The 25,598-nt window shown below is 35.2% G+C and overlaps 1 protein-coding gene across 18 annotated transcripts in view; it reads left to right on the forward strand.

The window, feature by feature from the left end:
* The window catches only part of NRXN1 (neurexin 1), a 1,108,907-nt gene extending 1,096,924 nt beyond the window's left edge, over positions 1-11,983 (forward strand). For all 18 annotated transcript variants that reach the window (XM_081069306.1, XM_081069308.1, XM_081069310.1 and 15 more), the window contains one exon: positions 8,550-11,983. In XM_081069306.1, the coding sequence (XP_080925432.1) occupies positions 8,550-8,857 (308 nt within the window). In that variant the 3' untranslated portion in view covers positions 8,858-11,983. The remainder of the gene's footprint in view (positions 1-8,549) is intronic.
* Positions 11,984-25,598: the final 13,615 nt, after the last annotated feature.

Raw genomic sequence — 25,598 nt, forward strand, 5'->3', positions numbered from 1 at the left:
AAAATTGTAGATTGTGGGTGTGCCATAATTTGTTTAACCACAGCCTTGTTACCAAACTTCTGTTACCCTTTTTCTTTTCTCACAAACATTATAACAAACACCCTATAGTATTTATAATAACACTATTATACCGTACCACTATTTCTTTCTTCTTTATTTCTTCAAATTTGTCAAATCTCCTGATTTATTTTGACTTCTTTTCTATTGAAATTGAGCATCTTGGCCTACATTTAATCACACATTTGAATCTTCTGTTCTCCACTTGCCTATGTGTATTTTTGTCCATTCTTCTAAGTGGTTTGTCTTTTTTTATATCAACTAATACATATTTTTTGTCTCTTAGAGATATTAACACTTGATCTGTCATATGTACTACAAATATTTCTCCTCTTTCTCCTTTGCATTTTCACTTTGTTAGTGATATCTTTTTCACATAAAGTTATTATTTATAGAGTCAAATATGCTGGTCTCATTAGCTATGACTTCATTGCAATGGCCTATGATTTTTGTGTTAAATTTCATGTCTACCAAATACTTTCTCTCCCACAAAACTCATTCTGCTATAGCCACTCTGGCTTTTGTTTATATTCTGAAAAGCAAACCTTTTCCTTCCTCGAGGTCATTTCACATTATTATTCTTTCTCATTAGAAGACTGTTCTGCCCACTATTCATTTGACTATTCTCCACTCATTTTCCATGTCTCAGCATAAATGTGGCAAACTCAGAAAAGTCATTCTGAATCCCCAATCTAAAACAGAAACCTCTGTTCTACCCATGCCTGGTACCCACCATTTTCCTTCATCACACATGTTGCAGCTATTGCCTTAAGTTTAAACGTGTGATTCTTTGCCATATGTCTCTTTGCCTCATTATATTTCCAGGTTTGTGAAGTCAGAGGTCAAGTGTGTGTGGTTATCTGTTTCATCCCCAGGACCTAGTACATACAGTGTCTGGAATATCACCATTGCTCATTATATATTTGTTAACAGAGGAAGTGAGTCTTCTGACAGAAAACTTCATAAAAGGGAATTTAAGCTACACCTTGAGGAATAAGTAGTATTCAGCCAGGCAGGAGGGAAAAGGTCGTAGGAGCCAGGCATGAAAGTGGAACTTTAAGTGGTTTGTATGGTGGGGGAGAGGGATTGGGGGACAGCAATACAACTATTACTGCACCTTCCTTTGAGAAAAATCGAAGACACATTTGCGTAGGTAGCGGTGAGCAGACTGTGAAGGACCATGAGAATAGTAGCCACGTTGGTACTTTAATAAATACCATGACACTTTCAAGGATTCTAATAAAATATGGCACAATGGCCATGTAAAGTGTTTATGAAGCCTGCAGATGACTAAGCTCTGGACACACAGTTTACAAAGTATAGAGTAATTAAAGAACAGGCTTCTGTAAATGCCATGATGCTATGGTTTCCCCCAGCGGTGAGGGAGATATCTATTAGGTGCAGCGTGCCCCAAGTCACCTAGGGTGTGACCGTCCATTGTCTTTCCGTTTCATGTGGAGCCATTTGAGGTAGTAGCCTATCCTAGTTGGTCCTCTCTGTCTTCCAGGCACATGAAGAGTTTGTCTGTGTCTAGCATCCCTTCCCATGCAATATCTAGATTTCTGGTGAAGAAATGATCCGCTCAATCCCACAATGGTGGCCCCTGCACCTCCATTCAAATATGTGCCTTGATGGCTCTGAAAGTCATAGTAGTAGAGGAAACTATTAGACCCAGCACCATGTGGATGGTAAAGGCTTATTGATTTCCAAGTTCTTTCCAAATCTCCAATTCACTGGAAGGGCTAAGATGTGTCAGACATATCCTCCTGCAAGCCTTTGATCTGACCTGCAGGAGCAAACTTCAGAATGTGCAGGGCTAGGGTGGAGTTACAGGGAAGGGAGGGATTTCAAACATCCAGCACTCATCACTTCTCTGTGAACCACACTGTGAATCAAAATTAGTGTGTGCCGTATAAATCATTACTTACCTTCTTTCTCGCAATTGTGGCATTTAAACATGTACTCTTGTAAGTGGTCACATCAGAGTTCCTTCTGACCTACATTGTACGGAAGCACTAAAATGGAAAAAAATAATAATTTTTTTTTTCTCAGATGGGGTGGTGGGGAAATTGTGCTAATCTCATTCACAAACACCCCAGGAGCCTACAGTTCCAATTTTCTTTTCACAATATTAAAAAAACTGCGTACTGGAAAAGTCAAATCTTTCCCCGTAAATCTGAAACCATGTTCCAGGCTATCCTAGAATTATAATAATTTCCACAGATATTAAAACACAGTACAGAACTCTGGTCTAATGAGATCATCATAGGCATCTCCTTTTCCTAGGTGGGGTGGACACAAATTTAAAATTGATTACTTTTAATTTATGATAAAACCACCAAGCCTGGTGAAAGACTCTACATGAGGAAAAAAAATCGATAAATGCATCTTGCCAATAGTTTTTAAAAACAATTATAGTAAGACAGGATATATAGCAATTCCAGGTAGCAGAACCATATATACATAAATTTACATTATAGAGTTTTATGATCCTTTATCTACCCCTCCTGATTTGAAATATATAGCTCACATTCCATTTTTATATTGGTATGTTTTATTCTTCATTATTACTTAAGAGTAGCAATCTCTTACAATTTTTTTTTCTTACAACGTAAAAGCTGGGTTTTCGTTGTCATCATCACGTACTAGTGAAACTCTTGCCTCATCCGTGATGTGACAGTCATGTATACACTAACAGTCTGTATTGAACCAAAACCAGCAATAAAAATTCCCTGGAAACTACAGTCTCACCCTACACAGCTAACTTTGGAAGCAACATAAATATAATAAGATTACAATGAAAGAACAGCTCATCCAAGAATACAAGATAGTTTCATAAAAATGACACTTTGAGTGATAAAAAGAGCATCCGACGGCGTGGTTATAGCCTTGGTGAACTCATCAATGGAAATATAAGGTACTACCATCATCCACCAAACCCTCATTCGATGTGACAAAAATTAGGACTTTAAGCATCATTTCTTGCTCCGTGTGTCAAAAAACTAAATCAAGAGCAATTTTATTTCTTAATAACAATATTTGATTTCTGTGTTTCCAGTCTCAGAAAGTATAACCAAAGGATGTCAAAGGCTTTCCATTGCAAAGTAAAACCTTTTTGGAGAAATTCATGCATGCTTAAAAATGTACCTTTCAAAATGCATAGTAATTTAGAACTTCAGTTGTGAATTATTGTGCTAAGTAAATATGGGCTTTGTACTCTCTATTTGCATATACTAAAGTTATGACTAGGTTCAATCAAACGGTGGCCAACAGATAAATATAGCCTCCAATGCAAAGCTTCATGGCTTAATGTGCTCCTCAGATCCTAATCTGCATAGTGATTTTTTAATTGGTAATAATTCTCTTGATAAAGCATATAACTTTATTCTGTAAACAACTTTAGAAAGTTAAATTTTAAAGTAAAGCATGCCAGTATAAAACATAAAGACTGTGTTCTGGTGAAACAATCCCATGTAGACCTTTTTGCCAGTCAGGACTATTTTATACTACCCTTTGAAATTAAGAACTTGGCAGTAAGTTTTGTCACTCTTTTAACACCTTGGTGAATAACGCCCTACCACAAGAGGCAAAGAGTCCTGACCCCTGCTGGCCTGAGTTTCCTCATTTACCTGAAAGGAGGCACTATGTTCTCTGAGGACTACCTTCAAGGATAAGTCATGAGCTTGCAGAGGGTCGCATGGCAGAATTACAGATGGGGACGATGTAGGAAGAAGAACAGAGAGGAGCACAGGGTTGATGACAGAGGGCCAGAGGAGCTGGTAAGAAATGATACTTGCTACAAATAGTTCTCTGTACTACAGCCTAATGTGTCTCAAACATAGTTGTCCCGTGGTGTTTTTTAACTGGACCTAAACTAGTCCCTATTTGAGGAAAGGATGTTCTTTCACAGATATAGTGCCAAGGACTATCTAAAATAAAGAAAAAACATACATCAGGATGATTTCTTTTCCTGTCATACTAGTTTAAAATAACTATCTCAGCAAATTTAAGGATAAGTTAACATTTTAAATATTTCACTTTTTAATTATTTATGCAAAGCAACAAATGCATGTATTCTTTTTACGTGACAAGGCGCTGAGATACATCTTTTGTACTTACTGTGCATTTTCCACAATGAATTATTATCTGATAGGAATAAATTGGTTTTGAGGTATAATGTAGAAATATGTTAATAACTATTCTAACACTGGAAAGGCTATGGCTACCTAAGTAATCCCTATTAGAGAATGAAAAACTAGAAAATTCATAGAGCTAGCACATAGGATACTTGATAAATATGGACCAAAACAGACCATGTGAAAGAACAGAGATCATCAGATCTTGCCAAATGAGAGAGAGAGAGAGAGAGAGAGAGAGAGAGAGAGAGAGAGAGAGAGAGAGAGAATTAAAAATCAATTTTCATCTGTCCTTTAAAGGTAGCACTATCCATACATGAGTCCCACGATTATTTCCATAGCCACTTGGCTGAAAAGTGTCTTTTATGAAAGAGGTTAAAACCCTTGTGATAGTTTTGTCCTTGCCAGTTCAATCAATAGCTCCTGAATCACTTGGGTAAAAATGCCAGCAAAAATCAAAAGCCTTCGTATCGCCATTAAGGTGTTCATATGTGCTTTCCCCAGATATAATAGACCGAGCAGTCACACTCCATTCTAGTTGACACTGAGGGGTAAAGTGATGTCAGGCATCCTTCAGTAAAATGGAGATAGTCAGAATTACGTGGTGAAACTTCGATAAGTAAAATCATCTATTGTTGTAGTGTTCACATAAATTGTGTGTAATTCACAATGATTTTTACTACGTGAATTAAATAATTGAAATGGAAGATATAAATTGAAGTCAATGCTTAGGATATTCCATCTACTTTTGTGTGTGTGTATGTCCTAGCCTCAAACCAAAACACACATATACCACCTAAGTTGACTATTTACCTATTTCCAGTCATACTGAGTAACACTTAAGTGCCCTAGCTGATTCAATGCCTATCATCAATCCTACTGAAGTTTTCCATTGACCTAGGTTCTTGGTGCCTTTGGGCCCAAAGTAAAGAATGGGCTACATTATGTTTCTTTTACCTACAAATCTGTTAACTTTTGAACATTCAAGGACTTACTGCTAATCTGTCTGTATTCTGTGCTTTCAGCTCCCCTCCTTTATTATCTTTTACCCGTTTTTTAATGTATTCTCATCACATGTTGGGACAAAGAAAGGATAACGGAGTGAAAGTAAATTGTAGTTCCTTTATTCATTTTTTAGCACTGCTGAGGAAGAAACATGCAATTGTCTTAATTATTTAAAAATGTCTGATTTAGTTTATAATGGAGTATAAAGGGAATGTAAAATTCTCAAATCCATGAAATATATGAATTGCTTATGGATTTCCCTGATTAAATTCCTTTCTTCACATTGTCATAAATGGATGAGTTAACTACTTTTTATATAAAATTTTAACCCAATTTTATAAGAAATCATTTAGTTTTTTCAGCTACTTATACTAGTTTCTATATTTAAATTAATATAAAATTTCCTCAGATCTTTCAATGTTCATCAAATGGACCATCAATGATAATCAACAAATGAAGCCACATTTATAGTTCATTAATATATTTAAAGTTCTCTAACCTCTTATTGCACATCTGGGAGAGATGTCCTATGAACACGTTAGTGTATCTTAGCACAAAAAAAATATATCACTTAGCCTTCGTAAACATAAACACAAAAAATATTAAATAATGAATTAGGCATAGAAGCACTGCATATTCCAAACAGACCTATAATAATACCTATGGTGGTTATTAATTTTTTAATGTGAATCAAGGAGAAAAAGGATAAAAAGTTTCTTCTTTGGGTTTTGATGGGGGTTTTTTGTTGGTTATTTTAAAAAACAAAAACTAAAAACATGATATTTAGAATCTTTACTTACATATGGGTTAGAGATGTTTTTAGGCCTGCATGTGACTTAAGCAACATTTTGCCTGGACTTGCATAAAAAGACAAGTATTTTCCTTAAGCAGGAAGTGTTTATCAAATGCCTTTATGGAAAAATTGAAATATTTGAGGTTTTGAGTTTGGTCCTTACATTCTTATTCTAGTTTTAACATCAGATCGTTGTCAGTGTGTTACTTATACAGTTGTTGTGAAAACATAGTCAGAAATATTTGAGCAAATTAAGATTAAATTCTTGGATAAGATAGTGCATTTGTGATTCCAATTCCTAACTAAGAAAAAATGTACATATATATTCTCAATATAGAACAATTTAATGCTGCATTCCATTAAAACTCTCAAGCCCTATCATGAGCTATACGAATAGAGTTTTAACTCCATTCTCCCCATTCTTTTCTGACAGACAAAGTGAGATAATTATGAAAATGTGCTTAAAATGAAAGCATTCCATTAGATGTGGTGGTGAGGGGGAGATTTAGGTAACATTTAAATAAAATCCCTTTTCAGCTCTTGGGACACCATGGTGAAAGAATACTCAAAATGAGCAAGTAGAAAGGTGTCATTTAGTGAAAGTTAGCAGCTGAGCTAATTGGCAGACTTTAGCCAAGATGACTGTATTTGAAAGAGAAAGCTCTGCCTTTGGTTTGTCAGGTGGTAACAGAGTTCCTGCAGTAGGTTCTATTCTCCTTGAGAGGAAATTAATTTCCTGTAATCAAATGCTGTGGATTACAGTCTTTGTTTCCTTCTACCTTGGCCACAGAAGCAACTCCAAAGCTTTTTATTCAGCAACATTGCACGGGTTTTTGGAAAACAAGCAGTGACATATTCAGCATAGAAAGGTTTCACCTGCTACCTTTTGTGGCTCCAGAACACAGCATATTGCTGCTTTGAAACTGAAAGCTATTACTTTGTAAGTGACGATATTTGTAAGGCTTTATTTGGGGAAGGAAAGGAACGTGACAGCAAGAAATACACCTGTAGGCAGAAGTCTTGGTGATGTTTGAAAGCTGAATTACAAAGCAGGGTAGAGCGATGATTGGTAAATGATTCCCAATTATTAATAGGAATTTTTGTAGAAATATTTAAAAAAATAATTAATACTAGTGAAATAAAAACACAATTTTAGTCTTCTTGAATTGTTCAATTTCTGGGGTGTGTAAACACACACACTGCATATATACACATACATATCTATCTGATATATATATATATATATATATATATATATAAAATCTAGCAATTATTTAAATTCATCCTGCATAATTTATAAAGAATAATATTTTGCAAATTATAGCATTTTTAATCCATATATTTGAAAAGTAATCTTTTTTTTTTTTTTTTTTTTTTTTTTTTTTTTAAGACAAGGGAGAGGATAGAGATTCAGAGAAAGACAGAAAACACAATCCATAGGAAAAAATGACCTAGGGTCAGAGAGGAGATAGAATCTTATTTCTCTATAGTTCCTACTCTTTTAAATTGTTTCTAATTTGTTAAAGTGTATTATGTAGAGGAAAAGAGTCACCTCTTTCCCTCCCCTGTTCTACAAACCAAATCGCAGGACATTTTCTCTCCATCTGTGGTCTATTCCAGTGCCTGACAATGCCTTGCGGAAGACATTAATAAACCCTATAATCCCTTTCTTGTACCCAAGGAAGAGCTTTTATACTCTTTATACTTTGGAAAAATTGAATGAGGGTTTTGCCAGTTGAATAAAAGTGGGCTAGCCATTCCCTTATCATATATTAGGTACTAACTAAATTTGACTCCAGAATAACCTAAATGGCCTATAAAACTGAGGAAAACTGTTTTCTTACTTTATCCTCCCAAATTTAGTTTTGGTGATTTCTCAACCACTGCCAATGAATGAATAAATACATACTTATGTCAACAAATAAACTCCAGCAGAAAAGGAGTCTGTTTTAGACTAAAATCACACTTCTACAAGCAGGCAATTAGACAATTCAAAATGCCTGGATTATCTTATTGTCTAATACTGTAATCATTACTGTAGGGGGCAATATGATTGCTTAAATTATCCTAAATTTAGCTATCCTGATTCAGAGTCCAGAGTTAGCCCTAAGTGTTCTATATCAACATCAATTTGATTCTTACAGTGATAACCCTTTAATATTATAAGATTGGATCGTTAAGATTTTATTTTCTATGTTGGGTGATGGTTTTTCACCTAACACATCAACATGGCCCTTTGGAGGTACAGGGAGCTTATTTGAGTCTGCACTTAGAAGACCTTGTTAACCAAATGGATCTGAGAGAAAGAAAAAAGGCAACAAATCTCCCCCTAAGTACTTTGATTCATAGTCCCTAGTTTTTAGTGACCACAAGGCACAAGAAATGCTACCCCTAACAACAGTAGATTTTCCTAAAGCACTTTAATAGGTGTCATTCCATTAGGCATGGAAATAGACGATAAATGTTGTTCTAGGTCTCGAGCACTCAGCGACCTCAATAATCACATTGTGTTCCTTTTTTCTCTCTCTTTTTTTTTCTCCTCACCATCTCTCCTATAGCTAACCCAACCCGAGCAGGCGGGAGAGAACCATACCCTGGCTCAGCGGAAGTGATTCGGGAGTCAAGCAGCACCACAGGCATGGTTGTGGGGATAGTCGCCGCTGCCGCTCTGTGTATCCTCATCCTTCTCTATGCCATGTACAAGTACAGAAACCGGGATGAAGGCTCATACCATGTGGACGAGAGTCGAAACTACATCAGTAACTCAGCACAGTCCAATGGGGCTGTTGTAAAGGAGAAACAACCCAGCAGTGCGAAAAGCGCCAACAAAAATAAGAAGAACAAGGATAAAGAGTATTATGTCTGATCCCAAGATCTTAAAAGGACCCTTGTATAGAAATAGTCTTCATTTTATCTGAGACATAATATAAACTTATTTACTTTCCTTTTTACGAAGCACATACAAAAGAAGACAGGGAATGCAATCAGGAAGGAAAGACTGTTTTTAAAAATTAAAACCAAGTATCTCATGCTCTTGTTTCTCCAGAAAAGAAAAAAAGAAAAGAAAAAAAAAAAACAAAAACAAAAACAAAAAAAACGGGGCCAATAAATTCCCTAACATCCACAGTGTTTCCATTTACTCTGCCTGTCTTTATGTTGCTGGAACATTTCTAAAAGACAGTGATGACCGCACGCATTCATAAAGCAAAGGAGTATTAAAACATCAAGGCACAACACAAAAACAACACACAACACACACACAAAAAGCTACCTATGATCCTGGATTTAGCCAAAGTGCTAGCTCTTTCCTGAGAAATCAGTTAGTCCCATTGCCAGAGAAGACTGTCATTCTAAGTGACTCGATCTGCAAACCTGTACGAGTTTGCCACCTGGTGCAACTGGAGCAGTGGTTGGAACTTGCATTTGAAACAAAGTGCTGGCTTTTTTGAAGACTTGTGTAGGAACACATTCAAAAAGCCCCTTTCTGGTTGTGAAGGAAAAGGAAAAAGTATGGAGGCCTTATTTTCAACAATGTGAAACATAAGGCACATTTCCACACTAAAATTTCAAAACAAAAACAAGAGGGCATAGATGAAATCATTGGAAAATTTTCATGCACGCTTAATATGTTATTACATATGTTTATATAAAATCCATCTCTGTGTGCTTTCTGGACTGTGGTAAGTGACGTTTTATAGCCTGTTGTATAGAAAATGCAAAATATATCTCTGCTCTTCAGCCATTTTTGGTAAATTCGATGTTATAAATGTTGCTAAGTATAAGGGGTTTTATGACATCAGAGCAACAATTATTTCAGGGTTTATTTTTGGTTTTTTTTGTTTGTTTGTTTGTTTTTTTGCCACCATTATAAAATGCCACAATTACTTACTTTTTAAAAATAAAACTACACTGTAGTGTTTATTCTAAGAAAGAAATGTATGAATGTATATAAAAAGATTCAGCTTTTTTTTCTTCCATGTATAGTCTTCATTCTGTTGCAATTAATTTTTACTTTTTGTATTGAAGGTGTGAATTAGAAGGTAAAATATATACATATGTATTGTATAATCTTTTTTCCTCCCCAAAATACTCACATTTCCCACATACATTCACTATTCACAATCACACACACACACACACACACACACACACTAATCCAGAGGAATCCATCAGATAGGATGGAAAACCCAAACATACATGTAATAACAAATATTTACTGACAAATTGAAAAGCAGGAAGGAAGATAGTTGTGCTAAGGTATTGATGACAAATGGGGTGATTTGCTTCATTGAGATCATGCTCCCAAGAAACCCCCCAAAAAATTTAGTCCCTAATGAAATGGAACCTTTTCTTATCAAATAGAATATCAATGGTATTTTGTTGCATGAATATGACCCATTGTGTGGGGAGGGTACAGAAGCAAATTGGTTGATCTATACCTTAACCCTGGCTGCTGCAATTGAAAACTTCATTTCCAACAAAATTATATGTTTTTTTCCTCTGAACTTGATGTGCATGATAAACATTTTGGAAAGTAAACACTTTCTCAACTAAGGAAGTATTTTCAGTAATTTTTGCTTCTGTATTACTATCCGTTTAAAAATTATTCTCTGTTGATTATTGACTATATTTTAACATTTCTAGTTTTACATATATCTCATTAACACACGTTTTAGTTTAACACACATTTAGTAAGAAAGTATAGATTATACACTTGTTTTTGCATATTGTTTCAATGATGTTTATAGCAATAAATTATCAGTATGAGAAAGTAATGCAAAAGAAAAGCATTATTAGAATGGAAGGTGATGCCTAAGTAAAAATTGATCGCATTACTTTAACATCTCCTAAAATGATACTAGATTTTATAGAAGAATGCCTTTACAATTAGCTTTAATCAGCAAAGGCAAAAAAATGCAAAACATCTTTTGTAATACTTTAGTTGATGAAAAAAAACCAAGAAGTGGCCTGGATTTCAGACATACAACACCTTAGAAACATGTACAATTCATAGCAAATCACCACTATCTATGATTGTCAAGTAATTGTTGTATATGAAAAGTCTTAAAGGCTTTTCATGACCCAGGAAATAGAGGTATAAAACTAAAATTTAAAATCCATTACTTTTGTTTCAGTTTTTTTTTTTTATTTGTTTTTTTTTTTTCTGTTTTTTAATTTGCTAGGTTAAAAATTTCATGTCTTATTTTCCCCTCTCATTCAGTCTTACTCAGGGAAAGCCAGTGAAATAAGAAGGTAGATATAAAACTACTAATTTACATCTTGAGGTTTTAAAAAGAAATGGTTGCTTTTCCATTTGATCTACTGAGCTTGAACTAGTTTCCATCTGGAAAGATTCTAAAAATATGATAGAAAATAAATAATGTATTTTGAAGCAGTACATCTATGAAGTGTGTTGTTTGGGATTGATTACAATGTTTCTTTCCAACATAAATTTTAAAATTTCATGCAATGATATAATCTAATTGTCAGTAAAAATTTCTAATGTTATTGGCCTACACAAAATTGAGCAATTTTTTTTTCTTTTTTTGTTCTTTCTTTTAAAGTGGAGAAAGAAAAGAGAGGGACATGAGCTAGGGAGAGAAAAAGAAGTGAATAAAAACCCAAGTATCTTCATACCAAAAGTATCAGGGTTCCATGCATAGTTTGCAGTTAACAGAGAATTTCACACTACCTGGCATAAATCTGATTACATCTCTAGACTGTAACTTTTCTGATTGAGTCTGCTTCTTTTTTATCCATGTAATGTGTTGCCTTTTTTAAAAAACAAATACCACAATAATGTTTGAGGTGGTCAATCCCTAAGACATCAAAGAAAGGCCACACAACCCTCCCCTTCTAGTGCTCTGTGTGACTGGGTATCTAAGGGTTTTGTTTTCTTTTGTTTTTCTGTTGCAAGGCCAATTTATCCATTATTGGACATGCTAAGCAAGTGGAATTTACTGTTTTGTTAATAAAATATTTCTTAATACAATTGTGGATTTATTGATTTTTAAAAAATATGCACGGCGCAATTTGGGGGCAAAATGACACAGAAGATTGCATTTAAAAGGAAAACCAGTCTTCAGACAAGCAGGAGAAGTACTGACTCTGTTTTTCCTGGATTTTAATATTCATTAAGCACCTCTACATTTATAAACTTAAAGATACAGCCATTAAAAATGTACCTTTGTTTACATCTGTTTATCTTGCTATACCTGAAACTACAAACTCATAGAGCTAGTTGAAAACAAAGATGCTGATTTCATAAATACGTTTTTCTCTATAAAAAGCAATGTAATTCAAGTTAAGTAAATCTATGATTAAACTCCAACACTATCACTTAGTAGCTACAAATTACCTAATTTCTCTGACTCTCTTTCCTCATTAGTAAATGAAGGGTAATAATACCAACCCATAAGGTAATAAGGCTAATAAGAACTACTGATAATGCCTAGAACACCTAACTGCAAAAGAAAAATGGTTATTTGTGTACTATTTTTCATACTAATAAATTTGAGAAAACAAGTCAAAAATGTTTGCTCAGGTTTAGCTATTTGAAAAATAAAATACAAAAAAACAAGTGTGTAAAGAAATATACTTGTTCATTTTCCATATAACTGTTTACTTTTTCACAAAAGCTAAGTGACTTTTTGGAAATCAGATGACCCATCAGTTATTTTGTGTGTTTTAGTCCATTAGTTAGTAACTGTTTCAAAACTCTGGCCTTTGAAAATAATATTCTCTCAGAAAAGCATGAGCTTGCTCTTTTTCTCTTCTTCCACAATAAATGGTTTCAACATGAATACTTAATCCATTTTGTACCACATCATCCTACACATGTCATTTCTTTTTTTAATACTAACTCATGACTTCTAAATTAACGGGAAAAATCCACATCCTCTTAAGCCTATATAATATAGCTTAGCTAAAAATTGTATGAAATTTCAAAGATGGTAACTGTATAAAATTTATTAGTACTACACAGATCAAGGATTATTAAGTTGTGGAGCACAGATCCCCAGGGCCCAACGCATAGGCCTCTTGGGTTACTAACTTCTAACAATAGTTATAAAATTTGGCAGCTTTATGTAGATAGCTGTATTTTCTTGGGAAAAGAGTGAAAATTTTCACTTCTGTAAATCATTTAAGTCTATAACCTATATCGAAATCAAGCAAAAAATACCAGACCCGAAGTTTTCAGTGATTTTTGCTAGGTCATCTAAATTATGTTAAAATAGTGTTGTATGCAATACCTCAGTTTTGAAAACACAGTACAACTATGTTTCCTGAACATTTTTTTTAAATTTTGATTGTGAGAGTGTTTATTTCATGCTCATTTTGCATTCAGATAGATTTCAACAAAGTATAAGCATTTAGTTTTTATGTTGGATATATCATGCATCTTGGACACATATCTAGTCTACCAACTAAATTATATATAGGGAAATTTATACATGCCATCTTAACTTCCAAGTGGTAGCTAAGAAATGTGTGAGCAATCTGAGAACTGAACTTAAAGGTTGGGACCAGAGAGCAAGCTCATAAAATGATCTTAAAGATCACCAGTTGCAAGCACAGATGCCAAGAATACCATAGGGAAAACATTAAATTCTGCTTTTCTGATTTATGTATTAGAAAATGTAAAAAATTAAGTTTTCATCCAATTACATTTTTCATTAAGGGTAAAATATAGAAGAGAAAACCATCTAGGCACAGAACTAACGCTCCTTAGAGGGATGAAATGGGTTGTGAAACGATTACACAATTTCACAATAACAATTTAACCACCGAGGATACTAAAATTCATATTTATTAAACATTGACTTCTTTGAACCTAGCAGACCATATGAGAAACATGAGGTACACACTCTATAAACTTCCCAAAGTAAATATCAGCAAATAAAAACAATGAAATAATTATAATATGGGCTAAAATGTTCTATTAAATTGGCATTACTCACTGTCTTTCACCTTGTTTCCGGGGAATACCCTAAAAAGCTTATCAGCTTATTCACAAGAAACTGATAAACTCTAAACCAATAAATAAATTTGACTTGAACTAAATTTGAGCAGTCAAAAGACTAAGTATGAAAAATAAGAATATTTTTTTAAGGCAAAATTCTTAAAACTATCATTTTTGTCTTGTTATTATGGTATAAAATGTTCAATATTCAGGACTTTTCAATATACCTGACTTTAAAAGATTATGGTATGTGAAAACCTAGATAGTTTCCCAAAATGATTTCCCATAAGATGCCTTTAAATTCCTTGTAATGCAGTTAAAATTGTATTATCTCTACAAAACTTAATTCATAAAATATTAAATATATGGCCTTTAAAAAGCATAGCTATTTTCTAAATAATACTTCCCATTTTTAGAACTCATTACAAACTAATGTATTTGAAACATTATTTCATTTTGATATATGTGATACTTATAAAAACCAATTAAAGTTGTCAGGGAAATTATTATTTGTCACCCATTTCATAGTGACGGAATTGGGGCTCAGAAGGATGGATTTGACCAGTTTGTTAGCCACTACTAAAAGGCAGAGCCAGTTCCATGGCCCAAGTTGTCTACTTTTATATTTACATGTCTTTTCATTCTGTCACAGTAACTCAAATTTGAAAATTTTATAAGTCTTTCTTTTTAGTAACTTTTTTTTTTTTTTGGTCAGTTAATATACCATGGTTACCATGGTTCTAAATCCTTTATAAATATTTCTTCTCATCTTAGGATTTTTGTTTGATTCCAGATGAAACTTGCTATGAAATAATGATTCATTTCCATAATTGAATTACAACTATCTGTGTTAAATCAGATATTCCACCTCACCTTGTGCATATTTTGTTTCTAAGTGTTTAGCATTTCCTTGGTACTGCAATACCTATGCATTTTGATACCTATGTGGTCTATGGTCCTTGGATACTCAGTATTATGCTTAACATACTTAAAATCCCTCTCAGGAATACAAAATGCTAGAAAAAGCCTTCTAGTATTCCTGCTTTTATTCAAAGTGGCTCTAACATTCCTACATATGGTATCAATTGCTCTCCCAATTTTGCTGGGTAATAAATATGATGGAGACAGTGAAGGTCTTATCCCCTTTTACTGTGAGGAAACCATGACCAAAGATGTTGAGCAACATAACACAAGTTTTAAGGTATGTTAGGGAATCTTATTTATTTCACTCACCTCCTCAGTGTCAATGTATAATTTTGCAATGTATAATGTCTTTCATATAATCTAACTAAATGGATGTGTCTAATTATGGAAACCACCAATTGAAACCATGACATCATTGTGCATTCACGGTGATTCCGGCTTATGATTTTTGTGCTTTTCAACTTTGGGAAGTGCCGTTTCTAGGCTGTCAAGAGAATCAGAGTTTCTGTATTCTACATGATGATTAGCACACCCAATTTTTGTATTAATCACTTGGCTTTCAATTGTGACAGGACTGACAGAATGAAGAACCTTGAGCTATTAGCTGGTAGATTTCAGATTAAATCTTCCCTGCATCACCCATAGCGGAAGTCAAATTTATCCTTGAGTTCATATTCAATATAGTCTTAACTTTCCCAGCTTTTTCCTGCTTCACCAGAGCCATCTTCTTTTTTCTACTCTGCCCACAATATCCCAATTAAATCATTTAAAGGATCCTATTAAAATATGACGATTACGTCAAGAATGTTGAGGTGCTGTTGAGGTGGTTTTTTTCTTTAAGTTGGTATCGCCCAGAAGGTGGGTCCAATATGATGGCACAGGTGGACAGTGACCTAACTGCCTAACAAGAAAACATGGAATGTAATCTGTATTTACAATTTCTCTTGAAAGCAACTTTGAGCCAACTGAATAACTTCTGCACGAAAAGCGAGACTACATAGAGAATGTTAAGGAAACTCAAGAGCTCTACAAAAGCTGAGGGAAAAACCAGGGCCCCAGGAACTGGTAAGAACCATTGATTGTGTTACACCTGCATGTTGATAGTAGGCAGGAACTCCATTCAGTTTCCCTGGCCCATCTGCAGGGCACTATAGCGTGTCCCCAGTGACCCATCCTGGAGCTAGAGCCACAGGAACAGGAATAAGCCAAAGCATGCATACAAGGGTCCCCTCCCCCCAGAGATTGATCCAGCAAGTGCAGCAAGGTGCTATTTCAGGCACCCACTGGGCTGCATGCACACATGGAACTCCCCAATCTGGAGAAAGAGTGAAGCTGGCAAAATGCTGCAGTACCTGTGTGCAGGGCTACCCTATTCAGAGAAAGTGCAGAGATAGTGGGCACTGCTGCATGTGTACATGGGACTGCCCCACTAGAAGAATGTGTGGAGCTAGTCAAACTTTGTGGCACCCACATGCAGGGCTGCCCTGCATAGATAGAGTGCTGAACTAGCAAAGCATGACTATGCATACAAACATGGCTGCCTCACCCAGAGGAAGGGTGTAGCTAGTAGGGTATTGAGATACAGTCAGTCAGGGCAGCCCCATGCAGACCCTACTCTGATGGTGGACAATTAAAGCAACAGGGCCAGCACACAGGGCTGTCAGGTATACAGTGAGACATAGTTGACCATGCAAGAAACTGCACTGAGGGTGCAGAACTAGTGAAGTATGGCTGTGCAAGCACACAAGGCTTCCCTACCAGAGAAAGGGTGGAGTTTGTGGGGTATTGAGATGCAAGCATACAAAGCAGCCCAGCTCAGACCTTGCTCTTATAGCAGATAGTTAAAGCAGCAGAATACGCCAAGAGTGCATTTAAACCAGACTGCCCCACCCAAAACCCATATCTTCATGCCAAGTATCACACATGCCTCCCCTAACTACAATTGGCCTGCTCAAGCAATCCAAATCACAGTATACACAGCGAACACTTTTTCAAGACTGAGAGAGAGAGATATTCCATCTAACTCATAAAAGGAAACACAGAAAGTCAAACAAAATGGAGAAACAGGAGAATATGCCCTAAATGAAGAAACAATGGGGAAAAAAAAGAAAGAAACCTAGAGATAACCCAAAATAAAATGGAGAAAAGTAACTTTCCTGGTAAAGAATCCAAACAAAGAGTCATAAAGATGCTCAATATACTTGAGAGTAGAATAATGGAGCATTTCAACAAAGAGATAGAAAATGTAATAAAGAATCACAGACGAAGAATAAAATAAGTGAAATGAAGAAGACATTAGAAGGAACCAACAGCAGATTAGCTAATACAGAAGACCAAAGTAGGAATTTGGAAGGGAGAATAGTGGAAATCAACAAATCAGAACAGCAAATTAAAAAAAAAGATGTTTTTTGAATGAGGATAGTACAAGAGATCTCTGGAATAACATCAAGTGCCCTAACATTTGTTTTATAAGGATTCCAGAAGAAGAAAGAAAGAGGCAGAAAAAATATTGGAAGAAGTAATGGCTGAAAACTTTCCCATTTTGGAGACAGAAAGAAAAATCCAGGTCAACGGAGCACAGAGAATTCCAAACAAGATGAACCCAAAGAGACCCTCATGAAGACATATAGTAATTAAGATGACAAAGTTAGGACAAAGAGACAATTTTAAAGGCAAGCAAGAATGAAACAAGTCACACACAAGGGAAACCCCATAGGGCTATCAGCTGGTTTCTTAGAAGCAACTTTACAGGCCAAAAGGGAGTGGCAGGAAATATTTAAAGTGCTGAAAGAAAGGAATCTACAATCTAGATTATATCCAGCAAGGTTATCATTCAGGATTAAAGGAGAGGTAAAGAGTCTCCCAGACAAACAAAAGCTAAAGGAGTTCACAACCACTAAACCAGTCTTAGAAGAAATGTTAAAGAGTCTTCTTTATGCAGAAAAGTCCATAAACAAAAATAAGAAAATAGAAGAAAAAAAATCTTACTGGTAAACACAAATATAAAATATCCAGAGTGAAAAAAACCACTTAAGAAGCTAATAGGAAGGTTAAAAACAGTAGTAGCAAAATTGACTATAAATACAATAAATAATCAAAGGGTACAAAATAAAAAAGATATAAAACATGACATCAAAATATAAAAAATGGAGGGAGGTGTGAAAAATGTAGTATTTATAGAATTTGATTGAACTTAAATATTTGTCAGCTTAAAATCTAAAAGGGAGGCAGAATGGATTTTAAAAAAAAAGACCTATCTTTAAAACAATTCACCTTAGACTTTGCACTTTAGACTGCAAAACAATTAATGTGATTTATCACATCGACAAAAAAATAAAAATCATTTGATTATCTCAATTGTTGCAGAAAAAACATTTGACAAAATTCAACATCTATTTATGATGAAAAACTCTCAACAAAGTTGGTATGGAAGGAACTTACCTGAACTTCATAAAGGCTATACATGACAAGCTCACAGATAGCATCATACTCAATGGTGAAAAGCTGAAAGCTTGTTCTCTAAGATCATGAACAAGAAAAGGACGCTTACTCTTACCACTATTATTACCACTATTATTCAATATAGTAGTATTGGAAGTCCTACACACAGAAAACAGAAAACAGACAAGAAAAAGAAATAAGAGGCATCCAAATTGGAAAGGAAGAAGTAAAATTGTAACCTTTTATAGATGGCATAATGCTATATATATATATAATATATATAATATATATTATATATATATAATTGTAACCTTTTATAGATGGCATAATGCTATATATATATATATAAAACCCTAAAGAATCCATGAAACTATTAATAGAATAAAATAATTCAGTAAAGTAGCAGGATAGAAAGTTAATATACAGAAACCCATCACATTCCTATATACTAATAATGAACAATCAGGAGAAATTTAAGTAAACAATCCCATTTACAATTACATCAAAAAGAAAATATCTAGGTATACATTTAAGCAAGGAGGTGAAAGACCTGTACTCTGAAAATTATAAGACATTTAAGAAAGAAATTGAAAAAGACATAAATGAAGATATACTAAGTTCATGGATTGGAAGGATTAATGTCATTTAAATGATCATACTACCCAAAGCAATCTACACAATTAGTGCAATCCCTATCAAAATACCAATGACATTATTCTCAGAATTAGAATAATTCTAAAATTTATATGGAGCCATAAAAGACCCTAAATAGCCAAAGCAATAATAAGAAAGAAGAGCAAACTTGGAAGTATCATGCTACCTGATATCAATCTATACTACAAGGTTACAGTAATCAAAACAGTATGGTACTGGCACAAAAAAAAAACCAGACATATATGCATATATACAATAGAATACTACTCAGATAAAAAAAGAATGAAATCTTACCACTTGCAATAGTATAAATGGACCTGTAGAGTGTTATGCTAAGTGAAGTAAGTCAGACAGAAAAAGACAAATACCATATGATCTCACTTATATGTGGAATCTAAAAAACAAAATAAATGAACAAACACAACAGAAACAAACTCATAGATGCAGAGCACAAATTGATGGTCAGCAGATGGGAAGAGGTTTGGTGGGGAGTGGCTATAAAAAATGAAAAGAATTAAGAAGTACAAAATGCCAGTAGTAAAAACAGCCATGAGGATGTATAGTATGGCAAAGGGAATACAGTCAATAATTTTGTAAAAGCTATATATGGCTTCAGATGGGTACTAGACTTATTGGGATGATCACTTCATAAGGTATATAAATATGTAATCCTTATGTTGTACACCTGAAACAATACAATATTGTATGACCATTGTAATTGAAAATTAAAAAAGAAAAAGAACAAAAAGTGTACATGGTCTGACAATTAAATTCGCAAAATCATCCTAGAAAAGTACTGCACTCCTCATTGCTGAATATCACTACGGTCACCTTCGAAGTACTCCCTTTGGGAAGCTATGCACCGACTCCAGCACCTCGTCCATCCTTCAAATCAATTTTGGAACTCTTTTTCTGAAATGGCCATCAGAGCTGTCATTGTATTACCCTTGATGTACTGAATGTCATCAAAATGTCTTCCTTTCAATATTTCCTTTATCTTTGAGTAAAGAACGAAGTCATTGGGGGCCTGATCAGGTGAGTAGGGAGGGTGTTCCAATACAGTGATCTGTTTACTGGCTAAAAACTCCCTCACAGACGGTGCCCTGTGAACTGGTGCATTGCCATGATGAAAGAGCCATGCATTGTTGTGAAAAGTTCAAGCCATCTAACTTTTTCACACAGCCTTTGTAGCACTTCCAAATAGTAAACTTGGTTAACTGTTTGTTCAGTGACACAAACTCGTAACAAATAATCCTTCCGATATCAAAAAAAGGTTAGCAACTGGTTGAAACAAGTTTGCGAACTTAATTGTCAGACCTTGTACTCCAGGATGCTATCTTAGCATAGCAGAATAAATAGCATAGGAGAAACACACTACAATGATCAATCCATGGGCTTTCTGAAGCAGGAAGAGCAGTGCATTCATCACTGTTTATAAATGTTGGTTGAACACTCCATAAATATTGGTTGAACTTGAACTCAGGAAGCAATAAGATGAACAAAACTGAGAATGGTGAAATCTGGAAATTCCAGCAGATCCACAAGCTGAACCATATATCAAGTGTCAGAACATAGAATTGAGGAAAAGAAAGAACAATTTCAGAGAGGGATTGCAGGGATAAGTAACCAAATGACTGTCTGAGGATAGGTGAGTTCCCAAATAGCACAAGCAGAACGGTGATCCTATTAGACAACCTACTAAACGGGCTAAGATATACAGCAACCTGCTACTCAGACAAAGCAAACAAATCAAAGGGAGCCCATTTGTAAGGCAATTTCTAGACACCGATGTGTGTGTGTGTGTGTGTGTGTGTGTGTGTGTGTGTGTGTGTTTGTGTGTGAGAAAAGCTGAGAAACAGGTCTCAGGAGTGTGATGAGATATAGAAAATTTTATTCATAAAAGTGTCTTTTAGGGAAAAATACTGCATTTGCTTGGAAGGCCAGCAGTAACAAGTATTCTTAGGGAAAAAGCTCTGACGCTAAAGGTATCAATAATGGCCAAGATTTTAGGGAAAGGAGTCAATCCAATTCTGCCTGAGGCAAAAAGAAGAGAGAAAACAAATCTAAGTTGAAAGAAGGAGATTGGTAAGGAAGGAGGGGGAACAATATGCAGGACTCATTTCAAAATCCTTTCCACAAATGCTTTATAATTTTTTTGCAAAAATCATTATTTCCGGCGTTGTAGGTGTGAATAGATTTCTTAAATCAAATCCAGCAAAGGACTGAGTGGATCAAATCCATTATAAGGCTGAATGTCCAATGTGGGTGGAAGCAGAGTGGATCCAAGACCAGATGAAAAGATGTGGAAACTGAAATGGTGGTAACCAAGACAAAGTAAGTACCAGGATTCTTGAAACTACCATGGGAAGAACTTTGGTTTATTTTCTGCTGTGGAGCTAGTATGCAAATTAAATCTGTCAGATTTACAAGGAGATACAATGCCTTAGCTAACACCTGATTTGCACAGGGAAACTGAGAAGAAAATTCTATACTACCTGGAAAACGGAGTGTCAAGATTAATACAGAACCTTTAGCAAGACTGATGTTAGATTGCTCTGATGAAAAGTCTAGATCTAAAGTTTCTCATGTATTTCATGCTTGCACACAAAAATTGTTCCAGGGCCAGGAGTTGGTTTGAGCTCATAAGGGCGGAGTGGAGTGGTTGGATATATTAAGATTAAACCACTTCCGTCAAGGGGTCAAGATCATAACACACATGAGTCACAATGAATATGAGGAATCCATTTAAATGCCAAATATAGCCTAAAAAGACTTTAAAGCCTCAGGTAATAATAATGTCAACATATATAAAACACAGATTGTTTTGAAGGTTAGCCTCATGAGATTTTGCCATAGTTTTCAGCAAGTTTGTGTTAAACTAGTCTTTACATATGAACCAGGTAAAGGCATTAAAGAGAAATTGTGGAGAAGTGCACAGTGAAAACTTAAAAACAAACGACACAAACTCTGAAGAGACAGAGACAGAGAGAATGATGGGAGGTAATGGGGAGAGATCATGTGGGAAGAGAAGAGCCAAGTAGATTGCAACACTCAGCAACCCAGCCAGATGATTCATTTTCTCGTGATTTAGTTTTGTCACCTTTCCATTTCCTAGAATGCTTTCCCTCAAGTGCTACAGATGACCTTTAGTGTGGCTAGGTTGAAAAGTAAGGGGGAAACAACTTAAAATCATATTCTATTTAATCAAAAGACTTTTTTTTTAACTTACCAGAGATCTTTCCCCTCTGTCATAAGAAGAAAAAAAAAGAACAATTAAGGCCATCTCCCTTGTCCTTTGTGTCGTTTTTGTCATAACCCACCAGCTGTTTTTGTTGTTGTTGTTGTTGTTTTCCCCTTCTCTTCCTTTCCTTTGTATCTAGACCATCTTTTTTTCAGTCTGATGCTGGGGTATGTGTGTTCTCCACTCAGACATTACCATGGGAATTCCTGAAGGTACTAGCCTTGGACTTCTCTCTTTCCACACTGTACTTTGTCTTGAGAAGAGCCGAGTATGAAAATTTAAGAACACACAGTTTAGAGCCAGTTTGCCTGAGTTCAGATCCTTACCCTGCCATGTACATAGAAGTATAACCTCTGGCAAGTACTGCATTTCTCTGAATCACACTAAAAAAATGGTGACAATAATAGTGCCTTCCTCGTGGGGCTGTGTAAACATGAATGATTTAAAGCATGACCTGTGCTTCGAACAATGCCTGGCACATAGCACCATTAACTCTTTGGCTTTATGATGATGATGCTTAGAAAAAAATCAGATCTGCTCCTGCATCTCCAGATTCTCTCCATCATGAGAATAACCTCTGACTCCTTTTCTACTCGATTCTTCAGCTGTAACTTCCCCCGTGCCCTGCTAAATTCCTGTTGGATATTGCTGCCTGATTATTCTGCGAGCAACTCCAATTAACATGCCCCAAACTGAAGTCCTTAGATTTTTTCTTAGATTATTTCTCTTATTAGGTTGTGTGTGTGTGTGTGTGTGTGTGTGTGTGTGTGTGTTTTAAATAATATCACACTCTTTCGATTCATCCAACTTCAAAACCTCTTGGCCAACTTACGTTGCTTTGTCTTCAACTTCCATATCTCATCTGTCTCTAAAGTTCTAGCTATCGTTTTCAGATATGCCCCGCATATGTGTCTACTTTCTTCCCATTTCCTTTTCACTGCCTGAGTTCAGACACTCAGAACTGCTTATTTGTATTCCTGCCATAGCGTATGAACGTCTCCCTACTTCTATCCTCTTGTCTCCTCAACATATCTTCTACATGAGCAGCAAATCATCATGTTAAAACTCTATCTGCCCTAATCACTCCCTTGCTCAAATTATGTTCAACTCATCCCTCTTTAAGAGTACTTTAAAGCTCATTAGGTAGATTTTCAAGATGCTTTATAATCTTCCCACAAGGCCTGTCTCCGTATTTGTCTTTCATGACAATTGAGCTTTCTCTGTTCCAATCCTGTCCACAGCTCATATCTCCCCAAGCACGCCTAATTTTCTTACCACCATCTTTTGCTGACTATAATATACTTACTCCCATGTCTCAGTTTATCAAAATTTTGCTCAATATTCAAGACTCACTCCAAATTCCTTTTCTGCATAAAGCTTTTTCGATTGCCTCCCCTGCTTCATTAGATTTGGCATTTCTTTCTTCTCTCCAACACAAGCACTTGCTTGGGACTGATAAAAACGGCCACACTATATACCTGAGAGTACCTACTACATGCTGTAGATTTGGCTGGATAACTCAGGAATATTACGTGCATTACTTATAATTGCACTACAATCTACGTAATTACTCTTGCATCAATTTACATACAAGGAATTTGCACGAGAGGGCAAAGAAGTTATCCAAATTCCTAGTAAGAGCCAGAAACAACGAGACATACAAATATATGTATCTCTTAAATCAGTGCTCATTTCATCATTGTGTATTTCAGTGTTCTTTGAAGGATCACCTATCAGAACCAGCTTGAGGTGCTTACCGAAATGTAAATTTTTTGTCACAGGACCACTGGGAAATGGATCAGAAATCTGCATCTTTAATAATTTCCCCAGGTGATTCTCATGCAGTGGCAATTTTCAAAACGCTGCCTTATTTCATACAATCTCTTCTTTATTACCTCAATTATTGTATATATTAAATTAGTGGTGAACTAGTTTCTTGAGGGCAAGAATCACGTCTTATTTTTCTCTGTATCTGCCGCAGTTCATACCACAGTGCCTTATACATAATATATACTCAATACGTTTTAGTTGAATTATTGCCAGTTTCTGTGTTTCATCCTAGCAAAAATCATGAACCTTTACCAGTCTGTAATATGTTTTCTTATGGGGAAAGCTGTGGGAAATATTTCTGCAGCTTTGATTTAACATATACACACACATTCCATATATATTAATTATACATATTAATTATAAAACATTTGAAAAAACACACACAAAAAAAAGAAGAATGCACCCAAGGACGATGTCTTTTGTCATTTGTATGTAGATCTTTAAATATTCCTTCTATTGTATTTCATATATTTTAGGAAAATTATATAAACATACATATACATATGTATACGCACATAAATCTATAAAAGTGAAAACAGCAATAATTTTTATTTGATGCAATATATGTTGTTACTATTATTTAAGTGCAACTATCTGAATAGTGACCTTTTCTTCGCAAAACTGTTTCCAGGTTCTAGTGGGGCTACCAAAGAAATATAAGTACCCTCACCGTCTTTCAAGAAGAATGACAAAAGCTTAGAAGTGAAGCAAACTCATTTGACCTCCAGTGGCATTTGACCATTTTGTTGAGTTTCTTCATTTTGTGATGTCAAGAAGTTCTGTACAACATCCATTAGAAAGGGCTCCCACATGTAAACAAAATGCAATACAAGGCCCACAATTACAGAAAAAAAAAACACACACACAAACAAAAAACCCCTCCAGGAGGGTTTTCAGTAGAGGAAGGCACTTGCAACTCTGTGCTCTGAAGTTCTTTACATTCTTGAGGATTTCTCTTTGTTTCCAGCTGATATCACCAATGCTGATTCCAAAGGGATAGATAATATGGTTCACCTATGAAACTTTAATTCAAGAATGAAAATTATTTTTTATGATTCTTTTCACACATCTAAGAGAAACTGTATCCACTAATGATGAAAACAGCACATTATAGTAGTGATAACAAATGGGGATTCTTTAAGTAAAATATGACAGATTCAATAACTCATTATCTCTTACTTCTCTAAAAAGTCCATTACAAGGAGAGTAAAAGGATTAAGGCATAAAAACCAAAAGAACAGAAATAATAAAAAAGGAGATGATAGCAAAACCTTTTTGAAAATGGTAGTGTAGAAAGAGACAAATAGCAATTGACTTAGCAGATGAAAATATCCACAACTCAGGCTGGCAGTGAGAAAAATTAAGGGGTAGCATGAATTGTCTAAAGATGCTAAAATGTTCAGAGAATGTTCATTGTAAGTACTTGTGCAAGTAGGAACAAGGAAGGGAATGAAAACAAGTGGATTGATCAAAGTCTGAGAAAACAGACCCCCAAATCTCTAACAGCCTATACAGAAGAGTAATAACTCAACACCAACCTCAGCATAAGACCAG

This window comes from Rhinolophus hipposideros (assembly GCF_964194185.1).
Source record: "Rhinolophus hipposideros genome assembly, chromosome: 12".
NCBI lineage: Eukaryota > Metazoa > Chordata > Mammalia > Chiroptera > Rhinolophidae > Rhinolophus > Rhinolophus hipposideros.